At 47.0% G+C, this 19,060-nt stretch overlaps 1 protein-coding gene across 1 annotated transcript in view; it reads right to left on the reverse strand.

The window, feature by feature from the left end:
* The window catches only part of PRKCB (protein kinase C beta), a 180,830-nt gene that overhangs the window by 27,009 nt on the left and 134,761 nt on the right, over positions 1–19,060 (reverse strand). Inside the window, 3 exon segments of the mRNA XM_033166417.1 lie at positions 8,172–8,279; positions 9,054–9,134; positions 17,285–17,423. Of these exon segments, the coding sequence (XP_033022308.1) occupies positions 8,172–8,279; positions 9,054–9,134; positions 17,285–17,423 (328 nt within the window).

Consider the following 19,060-nt stretch of genomic DNA (forward strand, 5'->3'; position numbering starts at 1 on the left):
CTTCGCGCATGCGCAGAAGCACTGAATTGCATCACGCGCGTGCACAGACTCAGCAGTGCGGGTTGCGAACACGCCTCCCGCACGGATCGTGTTCGCAACCCGAGCGTCCACTGTACTATTGTATATTTACTATAGTATGTTTGCGAGGACAGCACAGCACCATTTTATAGGCACTGGGGTCTTGAGTTTGTGCTGCTTCATAGAATAAAATATCCTCATTGTGTATAGATTTGTAGCACTGGCCCACCTAACTCAGTATTGCCAGCACTGGCTGGCAGCAGCCCTCCAGGGTTTCAGGCAGGGGGCATGCCAGGGATTGAAACAGGGATCTTCCATGTGCAAAACTGTTGCTGTGGCCCGTTCTTCAGCTGAAGATGAGGGCTGAGGGGATGAACCGGCAGCCTCATGCCAAACTTGGGGACCTGAGGAGGGTTTTGGAGTCAGGTGGCCTCCTGCATGTGTTTGGGCTTCAAATCCCAGGGCAGCAACCATGGAGGAGGATGCATTTTGAGCCCATGTGCTTGCAGTGCATAGAACAGACGCTGCATTTTGAAGATTCTGGATGCCAGCCCCCTCTTGGTTGAGGAGGATGCCCTAGAGTGCCTCTAGGCTGCTCTGCTTTGTCCTTTACAGCTAACAATTTATTCGCGGTGCTTTAATTCAGACTCTAGCTCGGAGGCATCATTTGCCCCCTGCAAATATAACCCATCCATGCTTCTGCATCACTTTGCACAGCGGTCAGGAAACCAGCCCTGCTTCACCTGACAGTTGGAGCTGCAAGTCTCCAGTGCATCCCTGACTGAGTGGTGCTTGACACAGAATTCAGCATCCTTAGAGTCTTTTGTTAGAGGTCTTATGGCTCAGGAAAAAAAGGCCTGCAAATATGTGGGCAGAGAGAGAGAGAGAGAGAGAGAGAGAGAGGTCAGTGCGTATGTATTCATTCCTCATTCTCAGGGATGTTATGTGAGAGACTCTTCATGCAGTGCACAGTTAACCTATGGAACTCTCTCCCACAGGAGGCAGTCAAAGACACCAACTTGGAGGGCTTTACAAGAGGATTAGGCAAATTCATTGAGGAGGGGGCTGTCAATGGCTACTAGCCATGATGGCTACAATCTCCCTCCATACTTGAAGGTAACAGTCCTTGTGGCTTTTGCACTTTATGGGCCCTTGGCCTGATCCAGCAGGCTATTCTTATGTTGTTACTCCTTGCCCGAACTCTGGAGAGACTCTGTCCAACAGGGTAGACAAGCGTGAGTTGGGTGGACCAATGGACTGATGCAGCGTAAGTCAGTTTCTTATGACGTTTCACGTGACATTGAAACACTGCTGCAGATCAAGACGACAAAGCCCAAGTACATGGCATCAGTCTTCATTAAGACAGCAGCCAGCCAAATGTAGCAGTCAAAAGCAGCAATATGAGGCCAGCACCACACCACTCCGAACTGTGTATAGCTCTGAAGTTGTGTCTATGAAAAGTAGGATACATTGCACACAACTGACAAGTAGATACAAACCAAATTAACTTGCACAATTCACAGCCGGGCCCAGGAGCTGTTTATTGGAAGTATCTGCTGCTAATTCAGTTATTCCTAGGCTAACGTAGGAGTGCAGCCTTGTGCTGATTTTGACACATGTTGCAGAATGAGGCGGTAAGAATATAAGGTTTCCCCTGCTGGATCAGGCCAAAGGGGGCCCCATCTTAGGCCAGCATCTTGTTCTCACAGTGGCAACCAGGTGAGAAGAGGCCCTCAAGCAAGCTGGCAGAGTCTTGAGGCAGTAGAACGGATTGGAGTACCTGAGGAGAGATTGTGGGGTCACAGTTTTGATGTTCCCTTATACTTTATAAAAAGATAATTTCAAGTAGAAAACTTGCATAGCCACGAGAGGCTATACAGGAACCTGTCTCCCTGAGGTGTTAGTCCCCTCTCCCTCACATGGATGAGCCTGCTGGGAGTCCCCGTTCCACTGTCGAAAAGCTCTTAACTGTCAGAAATTTCTTCCCATGTTTAGTCGAAATCTCCTTTCTTGTCATTTGAATCCGTTGGTTCTGGACTGGCCCTCCCCTCTGGAGCAGCAGAAAACGAGCTTCCATCACTTTTTATGTGACAGCATTTCAGATATTTGAAGATGGCTATCATATCAACTCTTAGTCTCCTCTTTTCCAGGATAAACATACCCAGCTCCCTCAGCTGTTGCTCAAAAGGCTTAGTTTCCAGATAATCTTGGTCCCTCCTCAGTACAGCTCCCAACTTGTCAACATCCTTCTCAAATGGTGGTGCCCAGAAGTGGACACAGTCCTCCAGGTGGGGGTCTTACCAAGGCAGAATAGAGCGGCACTATTACTTCTCTTGACCCAGACACTAGACTTCTTGTTGATGCAACCTAGAATTGTATGAGCTCCCCCCGCCCCACTGCTGCACCACACTGTTGACTCATGCTTGTGGTCCGCTAAGACCCTTCGATCCTTTTCACATGTCACTGCAAGCAACTCCCACTTCCTCTTCTTCCCTCTTCATGCCCCAAAGGAAGGTCAGAACTTTTGCACCTCCTGTCTCCCCTACCTAAGTGGACTGTGCAATCAATCACAGGAGACGTGTAGAAACAGAAAGCTGGGAATAGTCAAGTTTGCTGTGGCTGCTCCAAGAGGGAATGAAGAAAAGAGCGTTTGTGTTCTCGTCCAAATGTATTTGCCGACATTTCTGAGAAGCTGAAATTAAAACATTGTGGGGTGGGGCTGTGATCAGCAGCTTTAGAATATCGCAGATGGTCCACAGTGGCCTTGCCAGAATTAGGAAGCCGTTTCTAGCTAGTTTTGACGTAGTTCTAGAAAGACAGGCTGCACATTGGTTCAAAGGTTGGTGCCACCCAAAAGTCAGAGGCAGCCTTCAGCATCTCCTTGCCCGCTGAGATCTCCATCCCGCAGCCTGCCTGATAACCGGACACCATTCCCTTTTCCTGGGCATTGTATATATTGCAGAACACATTGAGGAAGCCAGCAATTTTCTGCCTCCTGCGCGGAGAGGGGCCTGCTATGTGCCAGCAATCTGTGCACCTGGAAACAGCACATTGTTCAAAGCTCATTCTAAAATCCTCACATCAAGATGAAAGAAAGTGTTTCTATTTATGCGGCGCCACCAGCTCTGCTGAAAGCAGGCTTTGGGGATCTTCACAAAGGCCTCTTCCAGCAAGCAACATCCTCCGCGTGATCATAAATAATGTGGGCTCGCCTTTCTGGGCACATTCCCAATATAACTGAAAGGGTGTGGGAGCTCCTTCCACATGGCTTCCAACACCAGGCAGGTAATGCCTGGAGGGAGGAGTCATGCGGGACCCAGTTCAGATGCTTCCCAATGCTGCTGGCATTCAATAGCCTTCCATGAAGCTGGATATCTTGCCTGGAGCACCCCAGCAGCCACACCCATCATTTCTGAGTTTGGGTAAATTTTACTTGTGATTCCTGCATTGCAAAGGGTTGGACTACACTCACTCACACTCACTCACTCACTCACTCACTCACTCTCTCACACACAAAACACACACAACACACACACAAATGGTATCTGGATGTGTTTGTAGGTTTTAGATTTTCTTTGGGTTTTTTAATACTTGGTTTTCATGTTTGTATGTTTTGGTAAATTGCTTTGGGTCACATTTCATTTTTTTTTAAGGGACTGTCAAATGCAGATCATGATACAAGACTTGCTGGGCTTCCAGAGCCAGTGTGGTATAGTGGTTAGAGTGTCGGACAAGGACCTGGGGGAGACCAGGGTGGGAGATAAATGAAACAGACAAACAAACAAACAAACCCTTACAGCACCTAACACACAGGATGCAAAGGCATCCAGGGATTTCAAGGTAAGCACCACCACCACCTTTGATACCACTTTCTTTGAATCAAAAAATTGTAGAGTTGGAAGGGATCTCAATGGCCATCCAGTCCAACCCCTTGCAATGCAGGAGGATTTCTTCCCTATGTCCCTGCAGCCACAGTTTCTGATATCTCAGCACAACCAGCAATGAAGGAGGATTAGATTTGCTGTCCAGGGCTGCCTTGAACCCAGGGCTGGTGGCATTCTGGTAGAAGTCTTTGCAGCTTGGCCTGAACTGCCCACAGTTTTCATCTCCTGCTAGGAGTCCTGGCGGGGCAGGAAGCTGGGGACTGGCTGTGCCACTGCTCTTTGCACACACCGGACTGAGGCTCCATGCTCATGTGGCACCTGTGGTTCCTGCATTGCAGGGGATTGGACTAGATGACCCTTTGGTTCCCTTTCCAACTCAACAACTCTGTGATTCTGTGAAACCCCTCTTCACCACACACAGGCACAATGGCTCTCTATGGCACCCAAACACCAGCTTCCTTGCCCAGGTCCTTTTAAGACAACACAGATCTCAAGAGCCAACGCAGGCAGCTTGTCCTTTGCTGTCCAAACCTGCCCTAAATGACACCTGACTTTGGCATTCATGAGGAAAATTGGGTAGAGAGAAGCAAATCCCTCTCCAATTGTTCCTGGAACAAGGGGCTGCAGAATAAACAAGCCGTTCCGTGTTCATATGCAAAGCCCTGTCCAAAGATGCAGTTTTCATCGCCCCCTCCCTTTCCATGGGCCAATTCCCTTTCAAAGCCTGACAAACGCCAATGAGGCAGTTGGGAAGCTCATTAGCAGAAAGATCTCTGCCCTTTCCCCATCCTGTGGCTGACACTGTTCATAACATCACAGCAAAAGCTTTCAGGAGCAAGAAAATGTCACATCTCTGCATGTTTGTGTGCGTGCACATATAAATTTCTACCTGCGTGATTTTAAAGTACGTTGTGTATGCAACTCTAGGCTGCATCAACAGAAGTCGACTGTCTAGATCAAGGGGTGTAATAGTCCTGCTCTAGCCTGTCTTGGGTAGACTCCATTGGAGGACTGTGCCCAGTTCTGGGCATTGCAGTTTTAGGATATTGACAAGCTGGAAGGTGTGCAGAGGAGGGAGACCAAGATGACGAAGGGTCTGAAAACCAAGCCTGATGAGCAGTTGATGGTGTTTGGGGTGTTTAACTTGGAGAAGAGAAAACTGAGAGGTGGCAGGATACCCACTTTCAAATATCTGAAGAGGAGCCACTTTCAAATATCTGAAGAGCTGTCACCGGGAAGATGGAGCAAGCTTGTTTTCTGCTGATCTAGGGGAAAGGACCCAAACCAATGGATTCAAATAACAAGAAAGGAGATTCTGACTAAACATTGCTAGGGGAGGGGGGGATTCTGACAGTTAAGAGCTGTTCCACAGTGGAAAGGATTCTCCGGGAAGGTGGTGGACTCTCCTTCCTTGGAGGTTTTTAAGCAGAGGTTGGGTGACCACCTGTCAGGGGTTCTTGAGCTGCGATTCCTGGATTGCAGGGAGTTTGACTTGATGACGTTTGGGGTACCTTCCAACGCCACAGTTCTATGATTATATGTATGTCTGTTCTCTCCTCCCTTTGGCACAAGATCATCACAGCCCTGCTGCAAGAAAGAGGATTTGTAAAACAGCCTTTGGTCATCTCCCCACATTCCCCACCCGACAATTGCTTGGTTGGCTTATCATTTGGCCATTACAGAAAGAAAGAAAGACCCAGCAGATGTTTTAATCAGTCCTGTCTCTTACCAATTGGTAGCCTTCAGTCCAGGACTGATGGGAAAGGAAATAAAACTGACAGGAAGTTTTATCGCTATGCCAATCTCCAATCCCGCCTCCCTCCTCTTCCCAGACACAATGGGCAAAGTAATGACTCTTGGGTATAGCTGACTTCAACGCTAACAGCTGCCGCCAGGGGGGGGGGAGGTCATTCTGCCCCATTCCCCACACCAAAGCATAACAGCTTAACCTCTTTTAATGGAACAGAGCAGCGCCAGCATCAATATTTGGGTGGTTGACTTGTGCAAGGCACCCTCCAGGTGGATCCATAGCCTGGAATAGAGGAGCGGGTGTGCAGGCAAAATGATCTCAGGCTTCCCCCTCTGACTTTCTTGGCTACTCTGCATACAAAGTCACCTGTTGCCTGGGGGCAGCCATTTTGGCAGACTGCCTCAATGCAAGAGAGATGGGGAGCAAAGCCTATTACATCAGTTTTGCTAAATGCCCAGCTCCATGAGGCAGGCACCTCCTGTCCCTGAACTCTTGCCCCAGCTGGCCATGACAGGAAATTTAGAAATCAGTGCCTGAGTTTAGATTTGGATTTTCTCCTTCCTGCCCAGTCCTTCTCCTCTTGTGTATCATTTTGTTGTTGTTGTTTCTGTTTTAGCTTGCTCCATCCTCCATGTGACAACCCTTCAGATATTTGAAGATGGCTCTCATATCACCTCTCAGACTTAGAATCATAGAACCGCAGAGCTGGAAGGGACCACGAGGGTCATCTAGTCAGGAGTCTTGTTGCCCAATGTGGGACTTGAACCCGTGTCTTCTCTTATCCAGGCTAAACATCCTCAACTCCCTCTACCATTCCTCATAAGGCTTGGTTTCCAGATCCATGATCCTCTTGGCCACCCTCCTCTGCTCACCTTCCAGCTTGTTGGGTTATGCATATGCTGGTGCTGGTGCTGACGGGAAGGAGGTTAAAGACCATTTTGAGCAGATCCAAACCTCCAGCACCTTCTCTGCCTTGGCTTTTAAGAAAGAGGGTCATATCAGACAAGAGTCAGAACGCTGCTGATGTTTAAGTGTGAGGGTTAGAGGAATTAATGCCTCAGAGGTGGGGAAGGAGGCTGAAGTAACAGGAACGCGGAGACACACTTTCAGAGCAAAGTCAACTCCCAGGTGACCTGGAAAAGTACCCTCCTCCCCCTCCCACCATCCGTGGCCCATTAAACCTGGAGCAGCTGAGCAACTTTTCCTCCAATCTAACACGCAGCACTTTGGCCAAATGGCAAGGCAAGCAAAGAGGACATCAGAGACGGGAAGCGGCAAATTGATGAGGAAGCCTCAGCCCCCCAGCAATGCTCCACGGGCCCCAGAGAAAAATCCCAGTTGTTTGCCTGGAGCCCTCTCCTCCACACACCCCAAACGGTACATTCATTTCATGATGAAGCACGAAATGCAAATGATCAATCCTGAGGTTAAATTGACATTCAGGGCCCTGTGCAGTCCGAGATTAATTTTTTCAAGAGGGAGAATCACATTCTGCTTGCAAAAATTGCCTTTACACTGTGTGCGGAAGTCTCCAAAGCCAGAGGAGAGCTCAGCAGTTTTCCAGCAGTGAAAAGGCAAGGTCAGATTTCCCTTTGTATCTCAGATTGCTAGCAGAAGGAGAATAAATTATGCCAAACGTGTGCCCCATTTGGCCTGACTTGGATGGGCTGCGGAACGACAGCCATCCTTTGGGCAGGGAGGAAGTTTGAGCATAACCCTGATTTAAGTCAACAGGCTCAGCCCAACACAAGTAAACTTGGTTCTCAAATCAGAAAGCCTTAGAGATGTTGAGAAGGCAGCAATTTCTGTCCTGTCCTGGGTTCATTGCAGTCAGTACTGTTTCTGTTCATCTACAGTTCAGCTTTGAATCAAACCTATTGCAACTCTCTCACTTTCCACTACAGATGAAACTAATGCAATTACTTATGGAATTAGCTTCAGTGCATTTCAGTGGAAGGCAAATGTAGAAAATAATGTAATCATTTATGTAACATCTGCGGACTACAGAAACAACAGTAGAATCATAGAACCATAGAGTTGGAAGTGACCCCAAGGGTCATCTAGCCCAACCCCCTGCAATGGAAGACTCACGGCTAATACTGGAAATATTGCTGGCTTCCCCTTGCGTGGTTTCTGTTCCTGACCTCAGATGAACATGCACACTGCAGCAATTTCAGTAGCCTAAAAAGGAAACTGCAGGCAAATTAGGATAACCTCTCTAAAGCCCAGAATCTTCCTGAGCCTGTGAATTAGATAATGGCAGACATCCAAAGCCAAATCGCTAACTTGTATGAAGAACACAAGCAAAGCCCTTCTGGATCAGGCCAAAGGATCAGACCCATCTAGCCCAGCATCCTGCTCTCACAGTGACCAACCAGATGCTTCAGTAAGAAGTCCTCAAACATGACTTAAGTGCAACAGCAGCACTTTCTCCTTCTGTGCTTTTCCCAGCAACTGGTATTATTACTCAGAGGTAAACCGCCTCTTTGTGCATCCAACACACCCAGACCAGCTCTTACCCCTTTGCAGATGGCCACTGCTTCCTTGGACATAGATTTTGGATAGGCTACATTGTGCTCCATGATGGACTGGAAGAGTTCGTCTTCATCTTCACCTTCAAATGGTGCCTACAGCATTGGGGAGCAGAAGGAGGAAACGTTTTAGGGCTACTCGGTTCTGGTGCGCTGCAATCCATTTCTGTATCACGGAGATGGGGAGCTGTCTGCAGGCCATAGAACTGACTTTGCCAACCTGTTGCCTTTCAAATGTTTTGGATGGCAGCTCCCATCAGCCCCAGCCAGTGATGGGAGTTGTAGTTCAAAACATCTGGAGCTCACCAAATTGGTGAAAGAAGGACAAGTGATATAACAGGCAAAGTAGAATGTAGTAAGCAGACCAGGTGGCATGTACATGCTTCCCCCTTATGTTTTGCCCAGCCTTTCTCCAGCTGATGCACCCTGATCCTCCTTAACCTTTCCTTTTAATTTCTCCTTCATCTCTTTTCCCCTTTTCCCTTTCAGAATTCAAGTCTACAGGTGGCTGCATAGTCTGCAAAGCTCCTAATGACAGTCCTAAGTGCTTACCCAATGATGCTGCTGAGATTCTGTCCGGAAGCCAGGCAACCAGCACACAACTCCCATTTATCAAGATGCTGTGTACAGCTTCGATCCCATCCAGACTTGGAGACAGGCTGGGGGTTTGGCTGGGACAAGACACTGACCACCAGCCCTCAATCCCCAGCTTGGAAGGCTGTTAGTCTTTGCTTCACACACACACCCTTCCACAAACTCAACCAAACAGGCCGTTCCCAAATCTGGGTTGTGCTCAATCCCTTGGGCCTCACAGAAAACCACACAACCTTTGTCCCCCCCCTCAAAAAAACCCCAGTCTGATTTCCTTACCTGCCCAGCCAGCATTTCATAGAGAAGGACACCAAAAGCCCACCAGTCCACTGATTTCCCATAGGGTTGGTAAGCGATTATCTGCAAGACATTGATAACAACATCAGAGCTACAGGATTACACACACACACACACACACACACACACACACACACACACAGTTTTTGGCCCACTGTCTGTCACAAGGCAAAATTTATTCCAACTGGAAATCCATGTTGCAGCGACAACAAGCAGATTTCCTGCTGACTTCCCAGGGATTGGAAACAAACAATAGGATTAGACACTTAGCAAGAAAGACCTGAGCCATTCCTGAACCTCCAGCCTCCTTTCCTGTGAAAGACCAAAGGGCAATTCACATCCACTGCCACTGCAGCCACACAGCCCAACGCGCTGCCTCTGCCATCAGCATCAGTGCCAATTTCCGGCAAGATCCCATGAAATCTCACGAGATCCATCACGCTCCATAAGATCTTGTGAGATTTCGGTGAGCAAGAAATCGGTGCTGATTCTGGTGCTGCTTCTCTGCTGGTGGTGGAGCTGGGATGGGTGGGTCACCCATGGAGACACCACCTCGGGGGCTTCCACTGCCTGAAGTCACTGCTTCAGTCTGCTTCATGGCCAGCCCTGTCATTTGCCCACCTGCCCACAAAACTGAGTGCTTCCAGCCTGCCACTATTTCTTGGTGTGATTCAACCACATATTAGCAAATCCAGGTTTTGCAAAGTATTGTTGATTGGGAGGTCTTTCCCCAAAGAGTGGACTTTTCCCAACAAGAAAAGTGACAGTGAAATGCACTGGAAAGTGTGGGATGAGTACACTGGCTTTGATGCAAAATCGTCTAACCTCCCTGCAAGCAAATCAGAACAAATGCTCAATCTGGGCATTTGGGTTATCTGGGATCATGTAATATGGCAGGCGTTTCTATTTTCTGTTTAATTTCATCTCTCTCTCTTTTCTATTGCAATGTGTCTGTGGCATGGTGCTGCCTGTCACATAAATTGCAATATGGGTGTTCATGTAGGAAATGTTAATGCATCACAATATGATTTTGAAAGGGTGAAGGTAAGAGCAGGAGGTGGGCGAATGTGAAAATCCACTGTTTTAACTCATTTGCCCAGAGTGGACAAATGGTTGAGTTTGGGGAGGTCACCTTAAGTGCCCACGGAGGATCCCCATTTCCTTGCCATTGTGCAAGGAATTTCCCATTGGGAGAAATAGTGCCTCTTTTCGAGAGAGAACTGGGGTACTCCATGCAGCTGTCAAACACTTGTGCCCAGATCAGAGCTTTTGGGCCACGATGAATGGTCTGGGAGAAGCTTCTCTTGGTGATGAAGACGATTGAGGCTGTGTATATTTTTCAGCAATTACCGTGCGATTTGCATTTATGTTTGAATATATGAATCTTTTCGGAATAGAAATCTGTAATTAGGATGAATAAACGACGAAACGGTTTTGCATTAAGTAACAGATGGCAGTGCCTCGGGCTTGTCAAACCCCATACGCTTTAAACGAGGCAAACAAATGGGGGAAGGCAGAGTCCTTCAAAATGCAGGCTCTTCCTCCTCCCTTTGCGTGCTTTGGGGCATTCTGCGTTGGCCCTTAATATGTTCTCCTGGCAAAACTTTGTCTGATTTCTTGCTGCTTATTTGTGATTTCTTCTCCACTTACATAACTCTCTTTTTCTGCCCTGCAGTTCCTTGGGTGATTTGTAGCAGAGACTCGGGTCAACTGCTTTGGACATCTCAAACCTTTATTTTTCATTATTTATTTATTACATTTACCTCCCATCTCCTTCAAGGAGCTCAAGATGGTGTATGTGGTCCCTCACAACAACCCTGAGAGGTAGGTCAGGCTGAGAGATACTGACTGGCCTAAGGTCATGGCTTTATCTACAATAAAGTAGGTTTTAGCCTTACTGGCTTCTGCGTGTTGTTTTTCATGCTGGGAAACAATCGCATATTACCCTTGTGCCCCTGGACTCCTGAAGCCAAAGGGCACGGAAGCTTCGTCCGCCTTGGGGGTCAGTCTCTCAACTTGCCCCCTCGGGAAGTTTTTCATAACACCTGCAGGTGTTGGAAGGGGGAGGCTCAATGAAGCTCAGAAGTAAGGCTGGAGAAGGCACTGGTTTCCGTTCCGTCCTCTGTTCATTGCATGCTGCTTTGTTTCTGTTCTGCTGCAGTCCAGCTTCTGATAAAAACAACCTTATTCATCTCCCTGTGGTGCAATACCAGCATTCCCTCCATCGATGCTGAGCTGGACAAGTGTATTGGCAAGGCAACTATGGCAATGGCTGACCAGGCCTGTGTGCTGAGCATACTGCTTTATGGAAACGAGTCATAGGTAGCTTACAACTGTCAGAGGACACCTCAATGCCTTTCACATGCACTGCACCAGGAGGATTTTGGGTAACACATAGCAGCACAGAAGTCCAAACAAAGATGTGCTCTTCCAAGCCACATTCCCAGCATGTTCACACTCCTGTCTCAGCAACATCTTGGTCTTGTCTACAGAATGGCAGATCCCCATTCTTTATGGGGAACTGGCTTCAAGCACCAGGCCAATTGGCAGACCAACTCTGCACCACAAGGATGTCTGCAATATTACATGAAGGCTGGCACATCAACCCTGCCATGTGAGGATCCCTTGCAGCAACCACAGTCCCTGGAGACAGGCAGTCAAGTTGTGTATCCATAGCAGTGACCAGTGGAGAAAATGACTGTTGGGAGGAGCGCAGAGAGAAGGAAGCCATGGTGCATCTGCAGCCACAAAACTGGGCACCTTCATCTGCCCCAGCTGCAACAAACATGTCTCTCCCGCATCGGTCTCTATGGCCACAGCAGGCTCTGCAACCTTCCAACAGCTTGACCTCACCCCCAAAGGTGCACTCTTCCATTGTCTCCCGAGACAGACAGATGCCAACCACCAATGGGGCAATTCTATGTAATTCTGTAATAATTGCATCCCCCAACACCATTCATTTCAGTGCAAACACAATGTAAATAGGTTGGGGATAACCAAATTATGTACATTTGCAGACTGTAAACAACAACAGCAAATACCGATTGTATTTGCCAGATGATTTCCGTTCCGAACATGGGATGAATAAGTGAACCTACAGCAATCTCTGCTCTGTTGCCATTGGGATTCTCCAGCTTCTCTACTCGGAAGGCAGCAGAGCTGTTTACATTGGACTCTGATCTCAGAGGGCAAGATAAAACCTCTGGATCTGGCCAGCTGGCAAATCCAAGAAGTTTTTCTGTTGGACTAGCAGCATGGGCGTAGCCAGGATTTTTGTGGGGGGGCATACCTTCTTAGGAGGGGAAGGCCTTTTTTAGGGTGGGGCAGAACCTCAGTTTTGCTATGTATTTTATGGGTTTTTATTGATTTGGGGGGCAGTTGCCCCCCATCTCCCTGGCTATGCCCATGACCAGCAGAACAGCAGTGTGGTCCCCAACATTCATGCCTCCTGTTCCAGCTGTTGTAATGAAGCAGCTGTACTAAGTTGGACCTTCATAGAATCCACCCAGCTTAGAATTGGACTGAGGGAACCTCCTTTGTCCAGCCAAGCAAGGATGGAAGGGGAGGGATGTGTGTGAAGCACTCATCACCTCTGCCATTTCCTCATTGGAAGAGATCTGCATCTTTTAGCCTTGGGGAGAGGGTGAAAAACCAGGTCCAGATCTGCCCACCCCAGAGAGAAAAATGCATTAGAACGAGCTGTAGGAAATGGAAGGACTGGTTGTACACCAGTGGGGTGTGAAGCTTTACTCCCTCCAACCAGCCCAGATAAAGTTTATGGAGCTTTGCTGCACTCCTGGCTGTTCATGAGCACTCAATATAGTCATTTGGACACCAAGAGAAATTGCCCCGAATCAATGAGATCAAGGGAAGGGGAAGCATGAGATGCACTCATGCTTGGAAGTGCAAAACCTGTTCATTTTGCTGCAAAGTGTTATCCCTGGCGCTTCATCTCGGGAGCACATCTGTGATGTGGAGGACAATGGGCCACTCTTTTGTGTGGATCAGAACAATTATTCCCCACTGAAATGAATGAAGAGAAACTGAAGATGTGCAGTTGTAGAAAACCTTTGATGGGGAGTTATAAATTGCCTCTGTATCTAGTACCCACACCTCCAATCTATGGCAGGGTTTGGAGTAGTTGCCCACTGCCCACCACCACAAACCCTCTCGCTCCCAAACACATTTACAGTGTTGGCCCAATGTTTGGCAGAGATCCCCTTATTTTTACAACCTTTCAGATCCCAAGGGTTGTCACCAACCATGTTCTCCTCAGAGCAGACCCCTTGAAATGGATGGCTCCAAGTTACTCCTCTGCATTGATTTCAGGGGCCTCCCTCTGAATAGGACTAACATGAGATCAATGAGTCGCAGAATTGTATAGTTGGAAGGAACAAAGAGGATCCCTGTAACCCCACCCCCCGCTAGGCAGGAATCACAGCTAAGTGTCTTTTTGAACCTGATGTTTGTCTGCAAAGGTTTGGGAGATCTGAGGTCCGTGCCTATCAAGGCCGTTCTGCTTGAGCCTCACAGCACTGAACCGGAGAGAGCGTTAAGTATGGCATTATTCGAGAAGCTAGGCCAAAGTTGTAATTTAGTTAGTTCCTTTAAATATTCCTAGGTCCCTTTTGCACGTGCTCCAGGTGGCTTATATACCAATTTCGCATCTACTGTCCCAAACACTGCAGTCTGCGGTTTTGTTCTCTGTTCGTTCCAAAGTAAAAACAATGAATTACAAAGCCAAAAAAAAAAGCACTTTGGAGATGATGCCCCAGTGCCGACCAAGGGAAATGATGGTTTGTTCTACTCTGAAAGCACTTAATCATGTGCAGAGATCAGCCACATGCTGGCCAGGCTCCCATATTAATCTTGGCAGAAACAAGGGGAAAATAACGCACATTAGCCTAGTAATTAAACGTCTCCCTGGGAAGGAGGAGCACACAAAGTGGTTAGCATTCACAAGCACCTCCTCAAAGAGCCAGGAAGAGAGGAGCAATGTCCTGATATGCTACCAGCCACGGATATCAATATAACATTCTGCAGGAGCGCAGCACTCCATCTCTTTAGAGCCATGGCTCCCAAACCTTTTTGGGCCCTGCCACTTTGGTTCCATAAAATTCATCATTGGTGGACTTTGGGCTCTCATGTAGAAGGTCCCAGGTTCAAACACCTCCGAAACCATGAAGAGCTGCTTCCAGTCCGTGTAGACAATATTGAGCAAGCTGGAATCATGGTCTGACTGGGTATGTATGAGGCAGCTTCCTAAAACGGAGGACCCAATGACGAATAGGAAAGATTCGGTACAGAGCAGCATCAGGCAGCTCCTTGTCTTCCCCATCACAGAACTGTAGAATTGGAAGCAACCCAAAGGGTCATCTGGTCCAACCACCTGCAGTGCAGGAATCACAGCTATCTTCCATAGCTCAGGGGATGGGGCACCTGCTCTGCATGTAGAAGGTCCCAGGTTCAATCTTGTCAGGGACTGGCTGGATGAGGAAGAGTGCTGGGAGCTGCCTGCCCCCCAGAGAGGGCACAGAAGAAGACTTAGATCCCGGATCCTGGTGGTGGGATACTGGCCACACCTCAGAGGAGGAGACAAGCTGGGAGATACTAGAAGCAGGAAGAATGAGGGATCATGGGGAGAAAGAAGCAGGCAGGTGACTCAACACAGAGCAGGGTGACGAGGTTTCTGGTTTGGATGCAGGCTCCAACAGAGATGACAGAGGGGAGCTAGACCCTGCATCTTTCCCATAGCACCAATAGAACAGCCTCTCAGCTGAAGGCTCTCTGGCCCCATTGACTCCCAGAACGCAAAGGATGTTACATGTTGCCGAGCAACGGGCCAGACAGGCACAGAGAGAGGCTCCTGGGGTTTGCTGTAGCAGAAGATTACAAGAGAGGAGCCCTGACTCAGAGGGGTAGAGAGCGAAGGAGAGGCTGCACACCAATTCAAGCAACTTCTTCATGGGGGGGGGTTACCCTTATGAGCCTTCTTGTATTTTCCCCCCTTTCCTTGATAAAGAAACTTAGCTGCATGTTAGCCTCGAGTCTCCCTCTCTCTCTTTTTTTAATAAGAATTTATTAAATTTTAACAATAAAAACACACAAAATACAACAAACACTACAAAAAGACTACAAAAAACTTAAACACTTATTTAACTATCCTTATCCTATTTATAAACATTATTTGGGACCTCCTCACATCCTCTCTTCTGCGTTCATTTCTAATCTTCTTTAGTAACTTTAACATTGTAAAATCTTACTTCTCACCTAATCTTAATCATTATAAACATTGATCAACATTTAACTCTATTTTTAATCCTAGTAAAAATCAACACAACATAATTCTAACTACTTCTTATATCCTATCTTAATCTAACTTCTGGCATTACTGTAGCCTTAAATGTCCTCTGGTTTTAATTTCAAAAGACTATCTTTTCACGTCGTTTCAAATAGTCTTTAAATTTCTTCCAATCTTCCTGCACCGTTTGTTTCGCAGTCAGTTCTGTGAGTTCCTTTCTCCCCCTTTGAATAATCTTTCTTCACCCCATACCTTTCCTAACCATTCTAACCCTTCCCATTCTTCTTCCCATCCCCCACAGATCTCCCCCCAAAAGTCCTCTCTTTCCAGCTCCTGCGTCTTCTCGAGTCTCCCTCTCTGACCTGTGCATGACCTGATCATCCTGTCAGCCCCTTGACAAATCTCTAGCATCTTCAGGTGGGGCTGGGAAAGATTCCCTGCCTGAATTGCTGGAGAGCTGCCAGCCCGTGTAGACAATATACTGCAGGCCAGAGTCAGGCCAACAGTCCTTCCAGGTCAGTGCTGTCTACACTGACTGGCAGTGGCTCTCTAGGGTTTCAGGTGGGAGTCTTTTCCCAGCACTACCTGGAGACACCTGGGATTGAACCTGTGGCCTTCTGCATGCAAAGCATGTGCTCTGTCCCTGAGCCACAGCCCCAGTTACACAGAGCAACTTGTGATTCTGCAGCCAAAATCTTGGCGCTTCTAACGCATTTAAAAAATAACTTTGTTACTCATCAAGCACACATGCTTTGATAAGGAGACCATGGGCTGTAACTTCTAACAATTTAAGCATCCACTAAATTGTTGCAGAGGATCAATTGTCTTTATTCCCTTGGTAACGGCTTGTTAAGGTGCTAAAAATAAAGCAAGCCTGCTCCTTTCCTTCAGAGCACTTATGGAAATTTAACTGATGCATTGATTAAGATTTCTTCAAGCCCAAGCCTTTAAAACAAACAGCATTTGCCTAAACTATATATTAAAAAACTGAAAGTTACGGAATCGTATTATTTATACTAAGGGTAATATGCAACACATGTCATACTCAAGAGTAGACCCACTGAGATTGTAGTAGAAAAATTTGGGGTTGGCTTCTGCAGCCCAACTCCCCAAGGGACTCTGAGTACCCTAAGTCCATGATCGGTCAGAGAAGAATGGATGGAGGCAGGAACCAGTAGAAGGAAAGCAAGGAAGGTCTTTATACTCATGTTGCAACAGAGTCCCCTGTATCCTCAGCAAAGAGGACCCCGAAAAATAGTGTGTAGCACCTTTTAAAGACTTTAGAAATTACCCAACCCCTTAGCCAAAGACCACCCAAAAGCATCACACGCACATCATAGAAAGAGGCAGTCTACAACAGAAATTTGAGAGTGTGACCTGTCTCCTGTTTGTCAAGATACCTGATAATGTTTGCCCATGGGCATAGCCAGGATTCTTGTGGGGAGGGGCAGGACTTTTGTTGGGGGCGGGGGCAGAACCGACATGATTGATCAGTTAAGTATTGCTATAATTTTACTTGATCGGGGGGGGGGCAGGTGCCCCCCCCGCCCCCGGGCTATGCCCCACCTTGGCTGGTTTGGATCATTCTTTTTGAAATTGTAAATACCCCAAGTTCTCAAACCATCGTCACAGACCTTCCTTATTCATACACAAAATGTGCTCTTTCAGTCAGATTTGAAGGGTAAGTGAAAAGAACTGTTGGGAAAGGTTTCTCCAAGATGGCTTTTGGGATTGTTCTGTGCTCTAAGTGTATTTTTTTCAGGGGATATTTCTTAAGTTTTGAAAGGTGGAGGATTGGCTTTATGTGGAGTGTGTGTCCGCTATGTGTGTGCACCCTTGAAATTTAAATCAAGTTCAATGGATGTAAGCAAGGGGACCTGGGTCTCTCTCTCTCTCTCTCTCTGTTACTCACCTCGGGCGCAATGTAGTCTGGAGTGCCACAGAAGGTCTTGGTGGTGACGCCATCCCAGATATTCTCTTTGCACATGCCAAAATCAGCAATCTTGATATGCCCCTCAGAATCCAGCATCACGTTGTCAAGTTTCAGGTCGCTGCAGCATTGAAAACAGACCGTGGTTATAAATTATGGTGCTGGAGGAGACTCTTGAGAGTCCCATGGACTGCAAGAAGATCAAACCTATCCATTCTGAAGGAAATAAGGCCTGAGTGCTCACTGGAAGGACAGATCCTGAAGCTGAGGCTCCAATACTTTGGCCACCTCATGAGAAGAGAAGACTCCCTGGAAAAGACCCTGATGTTGGGAAAGATGGAGGGCACAAGGAGAAGGGGACGACAGAGGACGAGATGGTTGGACAGTGTTCTCGAAGCTACCAACATGAGTCTGACCGAACTGCGGCAGGCAGTGAAAGACAGGAGTGCCTGGCGTGCTCTGGTCCATGGGGTCACGAAGAGTCGGACACGACTAAACGACTAAACAACAACAACAATGGAAGGTAGAGAAGGCTGGCAGGTAGTTTAAGGTGGGACACAGCAGAGAAGGCGACCCCCAGCAATGAGAGTACCAACCCCCTTGAGCTGAGCAAGCTTTCGATTTTTTTAAAATTATTGTTTGTTTATTTGCTAACAACAGCAAAAGTGCAAGCATGGCTAAAGGAAACACAGACTCCAAAACGTAAACCATAAAACGCCACAACCTGGAAGGACAAATGTGCAAAGATACAGCGCGGTTCCAAAAGGATAATAAAGTATTAACTCATACAAAGATTCCCTTTACAAATAATAGAAGATTTATACAGTGAATGGAGAATAAAGGTTCTAGAAGGGCTCAAATGAGCCAGACATTTGCATATACTGGAGGCACTGAGTGACCAGGTGCCTTAATATTTGTATAAGAAATAAAACCATGCCATTTTTTTAATACATGGTCATTCGAGCTCTGCCCTTTCGATACTTTTAAGTTCATGAGCTATCTTTTCAAGAAGGGCAATTTGCTGAGCAAACAAAACACACCCAGCTACCCTTTGAAAGCTGCACATCTACGAACTTTGCAAAGCACGTAGAATCGAAGAGCTAGGAGGGACTCCCAAGGGTCATCTAGTTCAACCCCCTGCAATGCAGGAACCCTTTCTCTGAACAAAAAAGCGTGCACCAAAAATAAAACCTCTGAAAACATAATGCCGCGGTGTAACCGCACTTGTAATGCTGTGCGCAGTTCTGGCTGCAGCAGACACCCAAAAGCTGGTTCGGAGAAAGGCAACCAAAACTGTTATTATTATTATCAATTAAATCTATATTCTGCACTTCCTCCAAAAGGAGCCCAGGGAGGCAAACCCCAAAGTGATAAAACAAAACAAAATTTTTTAATTTTTTTAAAAATATATTTAAAGCAATAGAAAACATTTTTAAGCAATCTAAGCACATTTTTTTAATAAATTAAAATCATGTTTAAAATGATCAAGGGGTTAGAATGAAAGGAAAGGAAAGACTTCAGTGTTTGGGGCTTTTAATTTAGATTAATGATCACTAAGAGAAAAGTGAAGGAAGTGGGGGAAATTATGCATGAGTTGAGCTGAAACCCCAAAAGAGAAAATTTTTCTCCATGTCTCAAAAGACTAGAAGCTGTGGATGTATGTTTTCAGGACCCACCTTGATTGGAAGTGGTTTTAAATTGCTTTCAGTGCTGTAATCTACCCTGGCTCCTTATGGAAACAGGCAGGAAATAAACAAA

This window comes from Lacerta agilis, chromosome 13, assembly GCF_009819535.1.
Source record: "Lacerta agilis isolate rLacAgi1 chromosome 13, rLacAgi1.pri, whole genome shotgun sequence".
Classification (NCBI taxonomy): domain Eukaryota; kingdom Metazoa; phylum Chordata; class Lepidosauria; order Squamata; family Lacertidae; genus Lacerta; species Lacerta agilis.